This window comes from Leptodactylus fuscus, unplaced genomic scaffold (genome assembly GCF_031893055.1).
Source record: "Leptodactylus fuscus isolate aLepFus1 unplaced genomic scaffold, aLepFus1.hap2 HAP2_SCAFFOLD_288, whole genome shotgun sequence".
NCBI lineage: Eukaryota > Metazoa > Chordata > Amphibia > Anura > Leptodactylidae > Leptodactylus > Leptodactylus fuscus.
The window spans coordinates 68,907-89,236 of record NW_027440311.1 but is presented as its reverse complement, the minus strand read 5'-3'; the positions used below and the strand labels follow the sequence as shown (position 1 = coordinate 89,236).

The 20,330-nt window shown below is 41.9% G+C and overlaps 1 protein-coding gene across 3 annotated transcripts in view; it reads right to left on the bottom strand.

Moving 5' to 3' along the window:
* LOXL3 (lysyl oxidase like 3) overlaps positions 1–20,330 on the bottom strand; it is a 74,014-nt gene that overhangs the window by 8,056 nt on the left and 45,628 nt on the right. For all 3 annotated transcript variants that reach the window (XM_075261691.1, XM_075261692.1, XM_075261693.1), the window contains 3 exons: positions 2,798–2,957; positions 2,474–2,717; positions 2,127–2,242 (listed from right to left, as the gene is read on the bottom strand). In XM_075261691.1, coding sequence (XP_075117792.1) covers positions 2,127–2,242; positions 2,474–2,717; positions 2,798–2,957 — 520 coding nt within the window. The remainder of the gene's footprint in view (positions 1–2,126; positions 2,243–2,473; positions 2,718–2,797; positions 2,958–20,330) is intronic.

The following is a 20,330-nucleotide window of genomic DNA, read 5'->3' as shown; positions in this document are numbered from 1 at the left end:
GACATCACAGAAGGCTCCGGTGTTATCGGGTGACATCACAGAAGGCTCCGGTGTTATCGAGTGACATCACAGAAGGCTCCGGTGTTATCGGGTGACATCCCAGAAGGTCCCGATGTTATCGGGTGACATCACAGAAGACTCCGGTGTTATCGGGTGACATCACAGAAGGCCCCGGTGTTATCGGGTGACATCACAGAAGGCTCCGGTGTTATCAGGTGACATCACAGAAGACTCCGGTGTTATCAGGTGACATCACAGAAGGCCCCGGTGTTATCGGGTGACATCACAGAAGGCTCCGGTGTTATCAGGTGACATCACAGAAGGCTCCGGTGTTATCAGGTGACATCACAGAAGGCTCCTCTGTTATCAGGTGACATCACAGAAGGCTCCGGTGTTATCGGGTGACATCACAGAAGGTCCCGGTGTTATCGGGTGACATCACAGAAGACTCCGGTGTTATCGGGTGACATCACAGAAGGCTCCGGTGTTATCGGGTGACATCACAGAAGGCTCCGGTGTTATCGGGTGACATCACAGAAGGCTCCGGTGTTATCGGGTGACATCACAGAAGGCTCCGGTGTTATCGGGTGACATCACAGAAGACTCCGGTGTTATCGGGTGACATCACAGAAGGCTCCGGTGTTATCGGGTGACATCACAGAAGGCTCCGGTGTTATCGGGTGACATCACAGGAGGCTCCGGTGTTATCGGGTGACATCACAGAAGGCTCCGGTGTTATCGGGTGACATCACAGAAGGCTCCGGTGTTATCGGGTGACATCACAGAAGGCTCCGGTGTTATCGGGTGACATCACAGAAGGCTCCGGTGTTATCGGGTGACATCACAGAAGGCTCCGGTGTTATCGGGTGACATCACAGAAGGCTCCGGTGTTATCGGGTGACATCACAGAAGGCTCCGGTGTTATCGGGTGACATCACAGAAGGCCCCGGTGTTATCAGGTGACATCACAGAAGGCTCCTCTGTTATCGGGTGACATCACAGAAGGCTCCGGTGTTATCGGGTGACATCCCAGAAGGCTCCTCTGTTATCGGGTGACATCACAGAAGGCTCCGGTGTTATCGGGTGACATCACAGAAGGCTCCGGTGTTATCGGGTGACATCCCAGAAGGTCCCGGTGTTATCGGGTGACATCACAGAAGGCTCCTCTGTTATCGGGTGACATCACAGAAGGCTCCTCTGTTATCGGGTGACATCACAGAAGGCTCCGGTGTTATCGGGTGACATCCCAGAAGGCTCCGGTGTTATCGGGTGACATCACAGAAGGCTCCGGTGTTATCGGGTGACATCACAGAAGGCTCCTCTGTTATCGGGTGACATCACAGAAGGCTCCTCTGTTATCGGGTGACATCCCAGAAGGCTCCGGTGTTATCGGGTGACATCCCAGAAGGCTCCTCTGTTATCGGGTGACATCACAGAAGGCTCCGGTGTTATCGGGTGACATCCCAGAAGGTCCCGGTGTTATCGGGTGACATCACAGAAGGCTCCGGTGTTATCGGGTGACATCACAGAAGGCTCCAGCGTTATCAGGTGACATCACAGAGGACTCCAGCGTTATCAGGTGACATCACAGAAGGTCCCGGTGTTATCGGGTGACATCACAGAAGACTCCGGTGTTATCGGGTGACATCCCAGAAGGTCCCGGTGTTATCGGGTGACATCACAGAAGGCTCCGGTGTTATCGGGTGACATCACAGAAGGCTCCAGCGTTATCAGGTGACATCACAGAGGACTCCAGCGTTATCAGGTGACATCACAGCAGACTCCCATCATATGCTAAATAGTTACAAGTCACATCTATGTATTACATAGCCAAGACATTCAAAGCGGTAGTGTATGGGAAGATCTGGAGCCTGAATGTCACAAGGTCAGAACATGGCTACCCTCGTACTAGTCAGTGTATATGTATACGTCTGCTTGTGCCACTATGTATGTATTTATATATGTGTGGCTATGTATGCTTGCATATATGTAAATTAGTTTAAAGACCAGTGTCTCTTTACGGGGATGAACATGTGGCATAGACATCTTTGCTGTGTGTTGACTGGTTGGAGATGACGGCTGGCGATCTCCTGGCCTCACTGGCTGTAATACAGGTTGGCACTTACTGTCTTGGCACTCGGAGTCCTCCAGGCAGAAGCTGGCTTTATGCCCTTCGGCCACTTTAGTTCCATTGGGAGTCAGCAGGTCATAGTGAGTGAAGATGTCCATGCTGTGGTAGTGCCTGCAGAGACAAAGTCCATGATGAGAGCTGCTATACTATGTACATGGCGTCCAGCTGATGTCCTCTGGCCATGGGAAGACTGATTCACACTGATCATGGTTTTCAATGATCAATAGGAAAGAGAATTGGTCTAATATCAATATAACTTCGCCCTCGGATTCAAAACCCCTAAAAAGATATCAATGGTGAGGTCTGGAGACGAGGCTTCTGATCAGGTGCCTCAGCGCTTACCCATGGCACTCGTGCCACACCCAGGAGTGTCTGCCCGCTTTGGGCCTAAAATCAGCTCGGCCATTGTTGTGTATCTGAGAGGAGAAGCGCAGAAGCCGTCTATGTCCGTAGGGCCAGTTGGCATGGCGGGCAGAGCTGGACAGGCAGTTCTCTTCAGCTGCACAGTATAGCATATGTAGTGGACGGTCTTCAATGTATGCGGTCTCCTGGACCAGAGCTGCGTGTAGGACCAGGTCGGAGGCGGCTGCAGACAACAGAAGAAGGGGTTACAACGGTGGAGGAGACCCCCGGGGTCTATGGTCGGAGGGTCTGGATGATGCTTACTCTCAGAGCAGATAACCCCCGCCGCGTGCCTGGTGCCCGTGTTCTTACAGCTGACTGCCTTGTGGCGGGAGCATTGCTGGAGAGACATTTCTGTGCCGCTGCAGCGAACTCCGCTCAGAATCATCTCCGTCCCATTTGCGGCGTCCCAATACCAGGTTTCCTGAGTGGAAAAAGTGACACATAACAGCAAAAAAGGAGGAAACGGACAAACAACCTCCTCCCCCCAATGATATCAATCCTGTGCTAGTCCAGATCCATATGGGATTGTATGTAACATACAGTGGTCATATCGTGCACATTACACGTACGAGGAGGATGCTCAGTCCCGACCACATCCTTACAATACGTATTATTACTCGTCTCCACCCACCACCTAAGAAGGTCCCCGTGCCACATCTCCCATTCCTACAATGCTTCCTCTTCAGTGTCATGTCTGTGAGACCCCACTGTACATACCGTCACCGCATGCAGAGAGTACCCCAAGCCGAGCTGCCGACATGCCACCATTGCTTCCTTAGTAGTCCAGCCATCACTGCACAGGTAGCCCCAAGAGTTTCCAAACTTCATCTCCACGCGTCCCTCAAACTGTGTGCGCCCCCCGATAATGCGTATCTGATAGGGTCAGCCCAGGAGCAAAGGTCACAGCACATAACAAGAAGGACAAGACATGAGCCAGACAAGGAAGGAGAAGCGTGTAGTCAGTCTGCTCCATGGCAAAGCAGTCATAAAACATGGACAGAGATTTACACAAGACAAATGTGAGACACGACACGAAGAGCTTTCATCTTATACCAGATACTTTTATGGGTGTAAGTCATGCAGTAAGATCCGTCAACCATAAATCACCAACATAACGCAACACGACAGGGCAGAGCACATACATGGCCAAAGCACACACAGACGCCACCTGACCAAGCACACCATGATGGACTAGAGCACATACATGACCAAAGCAAAGAAAGACTCCACCTGACCAAGCACACCATGGTGGACTAGAGCACATACATGACCAAAGCAAAGAAAGACTCCACCTGACCAAGCACACCATGGTGGACTAGAGCACATACATGACCAAAGCAAAGAAAGACTCCACCTGACCAAGCACACCATGGTGGACTAGAGCACATACATGGCCAAAGCACACACAGACGCCACCTGACCAAGCACACCATGATGGACTAGAGCACATACATGACCAAAGCAAAGAAAGACTCCACCTGACCAAGCACACCATGGTGGACTAGAGCACATACACTCACCGGCCACTTTATTAGGTCCACCATGCTAGTAACGGGTTGGACCCCCTTTTGCCTTCAGAACTGCCTCCATTCTTGGTGGCATAGATACAACAAGGTGCTGGAAGCATTCCTCAGAGATTTTGGTCCATATTGACATGATGGCATCACACAGTTGCAGTCGCAGATTTGTCGGCTGCACATCCATGATGCGAATCTCCCGTTCCACCACATCCCAAAGATGCTCCTCTATTGGATTGAGATCTGGTGACTGTGGAGGCCATTGGAGTACAGTGAACTCATTGTCATGTTCAAGAAACCAGTCTGAGATGATTCCAGCTTTATGACATGGCATTGCATTATCCTGCTGAAAGTAGCCATCAGATGTTGGGTACATTGTGGTCATAAAGGGATGGACATGGTCAGCAACAATACTCAGGTAGGCTTTGGCGTTGTAACGATGCTCAATTGGTACCAAGGGGCCCAAAGAGTGCCAAGAAAATATTCCCCACACCATGACACCACCACCACCAGCCTGAACCGTTACCGATACAAGGCAGGATGGATCCATGCTTTCATGTTGTTGACGCCAAATTCTGACCCTACCATCCGAATGTCGCAGCAGAAATCGAGACTCATCAGACCAGGCAACGTTTTTCCAATCTTCAATTGTCCAATTTCGATGAGCTTGTGCAAATTGTAGCCTCAGTTTCCTGTTCTTAGCTGAAAGGAGTGGCACCCGGTGTGGTCTTCTGCTGCTGTAGCCCATCTGTAGCCTCAAAGTTGGACGTACTGTGCGGCGTTCAGAGATGCTCTTCTGGCTACCTTGGTGTAACGGGTGGCTATTTGAGTCACTGTTGCCTTTCTATCAGCTCCAACCAGTCTGGCCATTCTCCTCTGACCTCTGGCATCAACAACGCATTTCCGCCCCCCACAGAACTGCCGCTCACTGGATGTTTTTTCTTTTTCGGACCATTCTCTGTAAACCCTAGAGATGGTTGTGCGTGAAAATCCCAGTAGATCAGCAGTTTCTGAAATACTCAGACCAGCCCTTCTGGCACCAACAACCATGCCACGTTCAAAGGCACTCAAATCACCTTTCTTCCCCCCCATACTGATGCTCGGTTTGAACCGCAGGAGATTGTCTTGACCATGTCTACATGCCGAAATGCACTGAGTTGCCGCCATGTGATTGGCTGATTAGAAATTAAGTGTTAACGAGCAGTTGGACAGGTGTACCTAATAAAGTGGCCGGTGAGTGTACATGGCCAACACACACACAGACGCCACCTGACTAAGCACGCCATGGTGGACTAGAGCACATACATGACCAAAGCAAAGAAAGACTCCACCTGATCAAGCACACCATGGTGGACTAGAGCACATACATGGCCAACACACACACAGACGCCACCTGACTAAGCACACCATGGTGGACTAGAGCACATACATGGCCAACACACACACAGACGCCACCTGACTAAGCACACCATGGTGGACTAGAGCACATACATGGCCAACACACACACAGACGCCACCTGACTAAGCACACCATGGTGGACTAGAGCACATACATGGCCAAAGCACAGACAGAATACACCTGACCAAACACAACATGGTGGACTAGAGCACATACATGACCAAAGCAAAGAAAGACTCCACCGGACCAAGCACAATTTGGTGGACTAGAACACATACTTGACCAACACACACACAGACGCCACCTGACTAAGCACACCATGATGGACTAGAGCACATACATGGCCAAAGCACACAGACGCCACCTGACTAAGCACACCATGATGGACTAGAGCACATACATGGCCAAAGCACACAGACGCCACCTGACTAAGCACACCATGGTGGACTAGAGCACATACATGGCCAAAGCACACAGACGCCACCTGACTAAGCACACCATGATGGACTAGAGCACATACATGGCCAAAGCACACAGACGCCACCTGACTAAGCACACCATGATGGACTAGAGCACATACATGGCCAAAGCACACAGACGCCACCTGACTAAGCACAACATGGTGGACTAGAGCCATATCCAGCACAAAGTCTGCCCCTGATCAAACAAGAGAAGAGCTTGTATTTGGTGAAAGCCAGCATCACATGGCAGATGTACAGGAACAATCAGAATGTGGACAATTATGAACAGAGGTGAGCGAACTGATTTATCACAAACCAGGTCCTACCCAAATATTCCAAATGGTGATTCATCTCGGACAAACTAAAATGGCCACCGTCATATGTACCGCACAGAAACATACAGAGGAGATGTGTGCCTTGTGAGTCACTGTGATGTTTGAGGCCCCCTGACATCAGCTGACAACCTCTCAGCCAATAGACAGTGGTAGGTGGACACATTAATAGGGCCTGGATGGCTTTCTGGAAGAGAACAATATAACAGGTTAGGGGTTCTAGATTGTATAAAACCCTGATCAGCGTGTTCTTATAGACTGCCAGATTGGAGTCAGGAATTTTTTTCCCCCTAAAATGGGGCAGTTGGCCGGAGCCTCATGGTTTTTGGGTTTTTTTTTTTTTTTTGCCTTTCTTTGGATAAACACTGTAGGGATTGTAGGGTTATAGGTTGGACTTAATGGACTGATCCAACCTCATCTATTATGTAATTAGAGTGCTGATGTCATATACACTATATAAGGAGACATTACAGTAATACACAGTATGTACTATAGATATATATAGTACTAGGAGCCCTGACAGTGCCATACACTATGTATTATAGATATATATAGTACTAGGAGCCCTGACAGTGCCATACACTATGTATTATAGATATATATAGTACTAGGAGCCCTGACAGTGCCATACACTATGTATTATAGATATATGTAGTCCTAGGAGCCCTGATGGTGTCATACACTATGTATTATAGATATATATAGTCCTAGGAGCCCTGACAGTGTCATACACTATGTATTATAGATATATATAGTCCTAGGAGTCCTGACAGTGTCATACACTATGTATTATAGATATATATAGTCCTAGGAGCCCTGACAGTGTCATACACTATGTATTATAGATATATATAGTCCTAGGAGCCCTGACAGTGTCATACACTATGTATTATAGATATATATATATATAATCATAGGAGCCCTGACAGTGTCATACACTATGTATTATAGATATATATAGTCCTAGGAGCCCTGACAGTGTCATACACTATGTATTATAGATATATATAGTCCTAGGAGCCCTGACAGTGTCATACACTATGTATTATAGATATATATAGTCCTAGGAGCCCTGACAGTGTCATACACTATGTATTATAGATATATATATAGTCCTAGGAGTCCTGACAGTGTCATACACTATGTATTATAGATATATATATAGTCCTAGGAGCCCTGACAGTGTCATACACTATGTATTATAGATATATATAGTCCTAGGAGCCCTGACAGTGTCATACACTATGTATTATAGATATATATATAGTCCTAGGAGCCCTGACAGTGTCATACACTATGTATTATAGGTATATATAGTCCTAGGAGCCCTGACAGTGTCATACACTATGTATTATAGGTATATATAGTCCTAGGAGCCCTGACAGTGTCATACACTATGTATTATAGGTATATATAGTCCTAGGAGCCCTGACAGTGTCATACACTATGTATTATAGGTATATATAGTCCTAGGAGCCCTGGCAGTGCCATACACTATGTATTATAGGTATATATAGTCCTAGGAGCCCTGACAGTGTCATACACTATGTATTATAGGTATATATAGTCCTAGGAGCCCTGACCGTGTCATACACTATGTATTATAGGTATATATAGTCCTAGGAGCCCTGACAGTGTCATACACTATGTATTATAGATATATATAGTCCTAGGAGCCCTGACAGTGTCATACACTATGTATTATAGATATATATAGTCCTAGGAGCCCTGACAGTGTCATACATTATGTATTAAAGATATATATAGTCCTAGGAGCCCTGACAGTGTCATACACTATGTATTATAGATATATATAGTCCTAGGAGCCCTGACAGTGTCATACATTATGTATTATAGATATATATAGTCCTAGGAGCCCTGACAGTGTCATACACTATGTATTATAGGTATATATAGTCCTAGGAGCCCTGACAGTGTCATACACTATGTATTATAGGTATATATAGTCCTAGGAGCCCTGACAGCGTCATACACTATGTATTATAGATATATATATAGTCCTAGGAGCCCTGACAGTGTCATACACTATGTATTATAGGTATATATAGTCCTAGGAGCCCTGACAGTGTCATACACTATGTATTATAGGTATATATAGTCCTAGGAGCCCTGACAGCGTCATACACTATGTATTATAGATATATATAGTCCTAGGAGCCCTGACAGCGTCATACACTATGTATTATAGGTATATATAGTCCTAGGAGCCCTGACAGTGTCATACACTATGTATTATAGATATATATGGTCCTAGGAGCCCTGACAGTGTCATACACTATGTATTATAGATATATATGGTCCTAGGAGCCCTGACAGTGTCATACACTATGTATTATAGATATATATAGTCCTAGGAGCCCTGACAGTGTCATACACTATGTATTATAGATATCCTATTAATATTATAAATGTGAAAGTTTGTGAGTTTGGATGTTTGTGGGTTTGTGTGTTCGGATGTTTGTTAGTCAATCACGCAAAACCCGCTTGACCGATTTGGCTGAAATTTTCCACAAACATAGATAATACACCCCATTGCGCAATAGGCTACTTTTCGTCACAATAGCGCACATATGTTTTTCCCAGGACCCCCACAAACCCCAAACTCTCACCACCATCACTGCAATCTCACACACTTTGGACCCCGATTTGGCTGAAATTTTCCACAAACATAGTCCCTACACTCGATTGCGCAATAGGCTACTTTTCGTCACAATAGCGCACATACGTTTTTCCCAGGACCCTTTGGATGTTCGGATCTTTGGCGGTCAATCACGCAAAAACTGCTCCACCGATTTGGCTGAAATTTTCCACAAACATAGTCCCTACACTCGATTGCGCAATAGGCTACTTTTCGTCACAATAGCGCACATACGTTTTTCCCAGGACCCCCACAAAACCCAAACTCACATCACTATCTCTGCAATCTCACACACTTTGGACCATAGCAAGCCCCAAAATTCATATTACCCCCTACAGCAGAGGTCAGCAACCCCTGGCACACATGCCAAGAGTGGCACTCCTGCCATATTTCACTGGCATGCCAGCAGCACAGGACCTGCAAGAGTTACATGAAGTCTCTGCTAGAGCTGAGGCATAAGGACACTCCCCTTTGAGAGGGGTGCAGGAAACCCAGGGGGTGGAGCTTAATCGCTCAGGTCTCTGCCTGCTATAGTGAGAGCTCCTGCCGAAGCTGCTAGCAAACTGAATGTAAGAAACACACAGCTCCCTTCCTTTACTTCCTATTCTCATTAATGTCAGGCATGGGGTTATTAGTTTAGTGTTAGTAACTCCATGTACCTCACATTAATAGGAATAAACCCCATCATGTCCCTCATATTAACCCCTGTGTACCTCACATTAATAGGAATAAACCCCATCATGTCCCTCATATTAACCCCTGTGTGCCTCACATTAATAGGAATAACCCCATCATGTCCCTCATATTAACCCCTGTGTGCCCCATATAAAGGTTACTAATATGGGAGACATATGGAGGTAATAATAAAAGACCTCAGTAATGAAGATACTTAATTATTACCTCCAAGTCTCTCACATATCAGTAACTAGAGATGAGCGAGTATTGTTGGGATCTGAACAGCACGCTCCATAGAAATGAATGGATGCACCTGGTACTTCTGCTTGGACGTAGCCGGCGCGCTTAACCCCCCGCGTGCCGGCTACGTCCATTCATTTCTATGCGAGCGTGCTGTTCGGATCGGCTGATCCCAACAGTACTCGCTCATCTCTATCAGTAACTCTTACACTGGGGTTAATGTGAGGGACATGATGGGGTTAATTGCTATTAATAAGAGGCACATGGAGTTACTGAACTGTCCTGCACAGGGCCAGACTTTATGTTGCTTGCTCAAAAGTATCCTGTGCCCAAAACTTACATGTACTGGCGGAAAATAACAAATCATACAATGTCGTATATCAAAGTATATTAACCTGAAATACCTCTGTCCCAAAGACACTATGTACAGTTTATACCAACACCGTATATATAGCGGCTGAAATACAAATTACATTCAACACAAAAGTCCCACGTATTCTCAGAATTACAGCAACAACCAGATACACAGTTACATTTTATACCCCATACCTTATACACAGTACGAAAACCTTACCCGCGCCTGTATATACGCACTTCTACAATCACCGCAGAGGAAGTCGCGGGTACCAGCTAGTATATATATAGTCCTAGGAGCCCTGACAGTGTCATACACTATGTATTATAGATATATATAGTCCTAGAAGCCCTGACAGTTTCATACACTATGTATTATAGATATAGATATATAGTCCTAGGAGCCCTGACAGTGTCATACACTATGTATTATAGATATATATAGTCCTAGGAGCCCTGACAGTGTCATACACTATGTATTATAGATATATATAGTCCTAGGAGCCCTGACAGTGTCATACACTATGTAGTATAGATATATATAGTTCTAGGAGCCCTGACAGTGTCATACACTATGTATTATAGATATATATATATATATAGTCCCAGGAGCCCTGACAGTGTCATACACTATGTATTATAGATATATATAGTCCTAGGAGCCCTGACAGTGTCACACACTATGTATTATATATATATATATATATATATATATATATATATATATATATATATAGTCCTAGGAGCCCTGACAGTGTCATACACTATGTATTATAGATATATATAGTCCTAGGAGTCCTGGCAGTGTCATACACTATGTATTATAGATATATATATAGTCCTAGGAGCCCTGACAGTGTCATACACTATGTATTATAGATATATATAGTCCTAGGAGCCCTGACAGTGTCATACACTATGTATTATAGATATATATAGTCCTAGGAGTCCTGGCAGTGTCATACACTATGTATTATAGATATATATAGTCCTAGGAGCCCTGACAGTGTCATACACTATGTATTATAGATATATATATAGTCCTAGGAGCCCTGACAGTGTCATACACTATGTATTATAGATATATATAGTCCTAGGAGCCCTGACAGTGTCATACACTATGTATTATAGATATATATAGTCCTAGGAGCCCTGACAGTGTCATACACTATGTATTATAGATATATAGAGTCCTAGGAGTCCTGACAGCGTCATACACTATGTATTATAGATATATATAGTCCTAGGAGCCCTGACAGTGACATACACTATGTATTATAGATATATATAGTCCTAGGAGCCCTGACAGTGTCATACACTATGTATTATAGATATATATAGTCCTAGGAGTCCTGGCAGTGTCATACACTATGTATTATAGATATATAGAATCCTAGGAGTCCTGACAGCGTCATACACTATGTATTATAGATATATATATATAGTCCTAGGAGTCCTGGCAGTGTCATACACTATGTATTATAGATATATATATAGTCCTAGGAGTCCTGGCAGTGTCATACACTATGTATTATAGATATATATAGTCTTAGGAGTCCTGACAGTGTCATACACTATGTATTATAGGTATATATAGTCCTAGGAGCCCTGATAGTGTCACACACTATGTATTATAGATATATATATATATAGTCCTAGGAGCCCTGACAGTGTCATACACTATGTATTATAGATATATATAGTCCTAGGAGTCCTGACAGTGTTATACACTATGTATTATAGATATATATAGTCCTAGGAGCCCTGACAGTGTCATACACTATGTATTATAGATATATATAGTCCTAGGAGCCCTGACAGTCATACACTATGTATTATAGATATATATATAGTCCTAGGAGCCCTGACAGTGTCATACACTATGTATTATAGATATATATAGTCCTAGGAGCCCTGACAGTGTCATACACTATGTATTATAGATATATATAGTCCTAGGAGCCCTGACAGTGTCATACACTATGTATTATAGATATATATAGTCCTAGGAGCCCTGACAGTGTCATACACTATGTATTATAGATATATATAGTCCTAGGAGCCCTGACAGTGTCATACACTATGTATTATAGATATATATAGTCCTAGGGGCCCTGACAGTGTCATACATTATGTATTATAGATATATATAGTCCTAGGAGCCCTGATAGTGTCATACACTATGTATTATAGATATATATAGTCCTAGGAGCCCTGACAGTGTCATACACTATGTATTATAGATATATATAGTCCTAGGAGCCCTGACAGTGTCATACACTATGTATTATAGATATATATAGTCCTAGGAGCCCTGACAGTGTCATACACTATGTATTATAGATATATATATAGTCCTAGGAGTCCTGACAGTGTCATACACTATGTATTATAGATATATATATAGTCCTAGGAGCCCTGACAGTGTCATACACTATGTATTATAGATATATATAGTCCTAGGAGCCCTGACAGTGTCATACACTATGTATTATAGATATATATATAGTCCTAGGAGCCCTGACAGTGTCATACACTATGTATTATAGGTATATATAGTCCTAGGAGCCCTGACAGTGTCATACACTATGTATTATAGGTATATATAGTCCTAGGAGCCCTGACAGTGTCATACACTATGTATTATAGGTATATATAGTCCTAGGAGCCCTGACAGTGTCATACACTATGTATTATAGGTATATATAGTCCTAGGAGCCCTGGCAGTGCCATACACTATGTATTATAGGTATATATAGTCCTAGGAGCCCTGACAGTGTCATACACTATGTATTATAGGTATATATAGTCCTAGGAGCCCTGACCGTGTCATACACTATGTATTATAGGTATATATAGTCCTAGGAGCCCTGACAGTGTCATACACTATGTATTATAGATATATATAGTCCTAGGAGCCCTGACAGTGTCATACACTATGTATTATAGATATATATAGTCCTAGGAGCCCTGACAGTGTCATACACTATGTATTATAGATATATATAGTCCTAGGAGCCCTGACAGTGTCATACACTATGTATTATAGATATATATAGTCCTAGGAGCCCTGACAGTGTCATACACTATGTATTATAGATATATATAGTCCTAGGAGCCCTGACAGTGTCATACACTATGTATTATAGATATATATAGTCCTAGGAGTCCTGGCAGTGTCATACACTATGTATTATAGATATATAGAGTCCTAGGAGTCCTGACAGCGTCATACACTATGTATTATAGATATATATATATAGTCCTAGGAGTCCTGGCAGTGTCATACACTATGTATTATAGATATATATAGTCCTAGGAGTCCTGGCAGTGTCATACACTATGTATTATAGATATATATATATAGTCCTAGGAGTCCTGGCAGTGTCATACACTATGTATTATAGATATATATAGTCCTAGGAGCCCTGACAGTCATACACTATGTATTATAGATATATATATAGTCCTAGGAGCCCTGACAGTGTCATACACTATGTATTATAGATATATATAGTCCTAGGAGCCCTGACAGTGTCATACACTATGTATTATAGATATATATAGTCCTAGGAGCCCTGACAGTGTCATACACTATGTATTATAGATATATATAGTCCTAGGAGCCCTGACAGTGTCATACACTATGTATTATAGATATATATAGTCCTAGGAGTCCTGGCAGTGTCATACACTATGTATTATAGATATATATAGTCCTAGGAGCCCTGACAGTGTCATACACTATGTATTATAGATATATATATAGTCCTAGGAGCCCTGACAGTGTCATACACTATGTATTATAGATATATATAGTCCTAGGAGCCCTGACAGTGTCATACACTATGTATTATAGATATATATAGTCCTAGGAGCCCTGACAGTGTCATACACTATGTATTATAGATATATAGAGTCCTAGGAGTCCTGACAGCGTCATACACTATGTATTATAGATATATATAGTCCTAGGAGCCCTGACAGTGACATACACTATGTATTATAGATATATATAGTCCTAGGAGCCCTGACAGTGTCATACACTATGTATTATAGATATATATAGTCCTAGGAGTCCTGGCAGTGTCATACACTATGTATTATAGATATATAGAGTCCTAGGAGTCCTGACAGCGTCATACACTATGTATTATAGATATATATATATAGTCCTAGGAGTCCTGGCAGTGTCATACACTATGTATTATAGATATATATATATAGTCCTAGGAGTCCTGGCAGTGTCATACACTATGTATTATAGATATATATAGTCTTAGGAGTCCTGACAGTGTCATACACTATGTATTATAGGTATATATAGTCCTAGGAGCCCTGATAGTGTCACACACTATGTATTATAGATATATATATATATAGTCCTAGGAGCCCTGACAGTGTCATACACTATGTATTATAGATATATATAGTCCTAGGAGTCCTGACAGTGTTATACACTATGTATTATAGATATATATAGTCCTAGGAGCCCTGACAGTGTCATACACTATGTATTATAGATATATATAGTCCTAGGAGCCCTGACAGTCATACACTATGTATTATAGATATATATATAGTCCTAGGAGCCCTGACAGTGTCATACACTATGTATTATAGATATATATAGTCCTAGGAGCCCTGACAGTGTCATACACTATGTATTATAGATATATATAGTCCTAGGAGCCCTGACAGTGTCATACACTATGTATTATAGATATATATAGTCCTAGGAGCCCTGACAGTGTCATACACTATGTATTATAGATATATATAGTCCTAGGAGCCCTGACAGTGTCATACACTATGTATTATAGATATATATAGTCCTAGGGGCCCTGACAGTGTCATACATTATGTATTATAGATATATATAGTCCTAGGAGCCCTGATAGTGTCATACACTATGTATTATAGATATATATAGTCCTAGGAGCCCTGACAGTGTCATACACTATGTATTATAGATATATATAGTCCTAGGAGCCCTGACAGTGTCATACACTATGTATTATAGATATATATAGTCCTAGGAGCCCTGACAGTGTCATACACTATGTATTATAGATATATATATAGTCCTAGGAGTCCTGACAGTGTCATACACTATGTATTATAGATATATATATAGTCCTAGGAGCCCTGACAGTGTCATACACTATGTATTATAGATATATATAGTCCTAGGAGCCCTGACAGTGTCATACACTATGTATTATAGATATATATATAGTCCTAGGAGCCCTGACAGTGTCATACACTATGTATTATAGGTATATATAGTCCTAGGAGCCCTGACAGTGTCATACACTATGTATTATAGGTATATATAGTCCTAGGAGCCCTGACAGTGTCATACACTATGTATTATAGGTATATATAGTCCTAGGAGCCCTGACAGTGTCATACACTATGTATTATAGGTATATATAGTCCTAGGAGCCCTGGCAGTGCCATACACTATGTATTATAGGTATATATAGTCCTAGGAGCCCTGACAGTGCCATACACTATGTATTATAGGTATATATAGTCCTAGGAGCCCTGACCGTGTCATACACTATGTATTATAGGTATATATAGTCCTAGGAGCCCTGACAGTGTCATACACTATGTATTATAGATATATATAGTCCTAGGAGCCCTGACAGTGTCATACACTATGTATTATAGATATATATAGTCCTAGGAGCCCTGACAGTGTCATACACTATGTATTATAGATATATATAGTCCTAGGAGCCCTGACAGTGTCATACACTATGTATTATAGATATATATAGTCCTAGGAGCCCTGACAGTGTCATACACTATGTATTATAGATATATATAGTCCTAGGAGCCCTGACAGTGTCATACACTATGTATTATAGATATATATAGTCCTAGGAGCCCTGACAGTGTCATACACTATGTATTATAGATATATATAGTCCTAGGAGCCCTGACAGTGTCATACACTATGTATTATAGATATATATAGTCCTAGGGGCCCTGACAGTGTCATACATTATGTATTATAAGATAAGATAAGATATTCCTTTAATAGTCCCACAATGGGGAAATTTCAGTGATACAGTTTCATAGATGGTACAGTAGTATATAATAAGAGAGAAACACATACAAGCTCATGGCAGATAGAGAAATCCTAGGAATCATAGCAACTAAAAAAGAAAGAAACAGACACACTGCAGGATCATTTAGTTCTCTGTGCGGATTGATGTTAATAATAATAATAGATATATATATATATATATATATATATATATATATATATAGTCCTAGGAGTCCTGGCAGTGTCATACACTATGTATTATAGATATATATATAGTCCTAGGAGTCCTGACAGTGTCATACACTATGTATTATAGATATATATAGTCCTAGGAGCCCTGACAGTGTCATACACTATGTATTATAGATATCCTATTAATATTATAAATGTGAAAGTTTGTGAGTTTGGATGTTTGTGGGTTTGTGTGTTCGGATGTTTGTTAGTCAATCACGCAAAACCCGCTTGACCGATTTGGCTGAAATTTTCCACAAACATAGATAATACACCCCATTGCGCAATAGGCTACTTTTCGTCACAATAGCGCACATATGTTTTTCCCAGGACCCCCACAAACCCCAAACTCTCACCACCATCACTGCAATCTCACACACTTTGGACCCCGATTTGGCTGAAATTTTCCACAAACATAGTCCCTACACTCGATTGCGCAATAGGCTACTTTTCGTCACAATAGCGCACATACGTTTTTCCCAGGACCCTTTGGATGTTCGGATCTTTGGCGGTCAATCACGCAAAAACTGCTCCACCGATTTGGCTGAAATTTTCCACAAACATAGTCCCTACACTCGATTGCGCAATAGGCTACTTTTCGTCACAATAGCGCACATACGTTTTTCCCAGGACCCCCACAAAACCCAAACTCACATCACTATCTCTGCAATCTCACACACTTTGGACCATAGCAAGCCCCAAAATTCATATTACCCCCTACAGCAGAGGTCAGCAACCCCTGGCACACATGCCAAGAGTGGCACTCCTGCCATATTTCACTGGCATGCCAGCAGCACAGGACCTGCAAGAGTTACATGAAGTCTCTGCTAGAGCTGAGGCATAAGGACACTCCCCTTTGAGAGGGGTGCAGGAAACCCAGGGGGTGGAGCTTAATCGCTCAGGTCTCTGCCTGCTATAGTGAGAGCTCCTGCCGAAGCTGCTAGCAAACTGAATGTAAGAAACACACAGCTCCCTTCCTTTACTTCCTATTCTCATTAATGTCAGGCATGGGGTTATTAGTTTAGTGTTAGTAACTCCATGTACCTCACATTAATAGGAATAAACCCCATCATGTCCCTCATATTAACCCCTGTGTACCTCACATTAATAGGAATAAACCCCATCATGTCCCTCATATTAACCCCTGTGTGCCTCACATTAATAGGAATAACCCCATCATGTCCCTCATATTAACCCCTGTGTGCCCCATATAAAGGTTACTAATATGGGAGACATATGGAGGTAATAATAAAAGACCTCAGTAATGAAGATACTTAATTATTACCTCCAAGTCTCTCACATATCAGTAACTAGAGATGAGCGAGTATTGTTGGGATCTGAACAGCACGCTCCATAGAAATGAATGGATGCACCTGGTACTTCTGCTTGGACGTAGCCGGCGCGCTTAACCCCCCGCGTGCCGGCTACGTCCATTCATTTCTATGCGAGCGTGCTGTTCGGATCGGCTGATCCCAACAGTACTCGCTCATCTCTATCAGTAACTCTTACACTGGGGTTAATGTGAGGGACATGATGGGGTTAATTGCTATTAATAAGAGGCACATGGAGTTACTGAACTGTCATGCACAGGGCCAGACTTTATGTTGCTTGCTCAAAAGTATCCTGTGCCCAAAACTTACATGTACTGGCGGAAAATAACAAATCATACAATGTCGTATATCAAAGTATATTAACCTGAAATACCTCTGTCCCAAAGACACTATGTACAGTTTATACCAACACCGTATATATAGCGGCTGAAATACAAATTACATTCAACACAAAAGTCCCACGTATTCTCAGAATTACAGCAACAACCAGATACACAGTTACATTTTATACCCCATACCTTATACACAGTACGAAAACCTTACCCGCGCCTGTATATACGCACTTCTACAATCACCGCAGAGGAAGTCGCAGGTACCAGCTAGTATATATATAGTCCTAGGAGCCCTGACAGTGTCATACACTATGTATTATAGATATATATAGTCCTAGAAGCCCTGACAGTTTCATACACTATGTATTATAGATATAGATATATAGTCCTAGGAGCCCTGACAGTGTCATACACTATGTATTATAGATATATATAGTCCTAGGAGCCCTGACAGTGTCATACACTATGTATTATAGATATATATAGTCCTAGGAGCCCTGACAGTGTCATACACTATGTAGTATAGATATATATAGTTCTAGGAGCCCTGACAGTGTCATACACTATGTATTATAGATATATATATATATAGTCCCAGGAGCCCTGACAGTGTCATACACTATGTATTATAGATATATATAGTCCTAGGAGCCCTGACAGTGTCACACACTATGTATTATATATATATATATATATATATATATATATATATATATATATATATATATATAGTCCTAGGAGCCCTGACAGTGTCATACACTATGTATTATAGATATATATAGTCCTAGGAGTCCTGGCAGTGTCATACACTATGTATTATAGATATATATATAGTCCTAGGAGCCCTGACAGTGTCATACACTATGTATTATAGATATATATAGTCCTAGGAGCCCTGACAGTGTCATACACTATGTATTATAGATATATATAGTCCTAGGAGTCCTGGCAGTGTCATACACTATGTATTATAGATATATATAGTCCTAGGAGCCCTGACAGTGTCATACACTATGTATTATAGATATATATATAGTCCTAGGAGCCCTGACAGTGTCATACACTATGTATTATAGATATATATAGTCCTAGGAGCCCTGACAGTGTCATACACTATGTATTATAGATATATATAGTCCTAGGAGCCCTGACAGTGTCATACACTATGTATTATAGATATATAGAGTCCTAGGAGTCCTGACAGCGTCATACACTATGTATTATAGATATATATAGTCCTAGGAGCCCTGACAGTGACATACACTATGTATTATAGATATATATAGTCCTAGGAGCCCTGACAGTGTCATACACTATGTATTATAGATATATATAGTCCTAGGAGTCCTGGCAGTGTCATACACTATGTATTATAGATATATAGAATCCTAGGAGTCCTGACAGCGTCATACACTATGTATTATAGATATATATATATAGTCCTAGGAGTCCTGGCAGTGTCATACACTATGTATTATAGATATATATATAGTCCTAGGAGTCCTGGCAGTGTCATACACTATGTATTATAGATATATATAGTCTTAGGAGTCCTGACAGTGTCATACACTATGTATTATAGGTATATATAGTCCTAGGAGCCCTGATAGTGTCACACACTATGTATTATAGATATATATATATATAGTCCTAGGAGCCCTGACAGTGTCATACACTATGTATTATAGATATATATAGTCCTAGGAGTCCTGACAGTGTTATACACTATGTATTATAGATATATATAGTCCTAGGAGCCCTGACAGTGTCATACACTATGTATTATAGATATATATAGTCCTAGGAGCCCTGACAGTCATACACTATGTATTATAGATATATATATAGTCCTAGGAGCCCTGACAGTGTCATACACTATGTATTATAGATATATATAGTCCTAGGAGCCCTGACAGTGTCATACACTATGTATTATAGATATATATAGTCCTAGGAGCCCTGACAGTGTCATACACTATGTATTATAGATATATATAGTCCTAGGAGCCCTGACAGTGTCATACACTATGTATTATAGATATATATAGTCCTAGGAGCCCTGACAGTGTCATACACTATGTATTATAGATATATATAGTCCTAGGGGCCCTGACAGTGTCATACATTATGTATTATAGATATATATAGTCCTAGGAGCCCTGATAGTGTCATACACTATGTATTATAGATATATATAGTCCT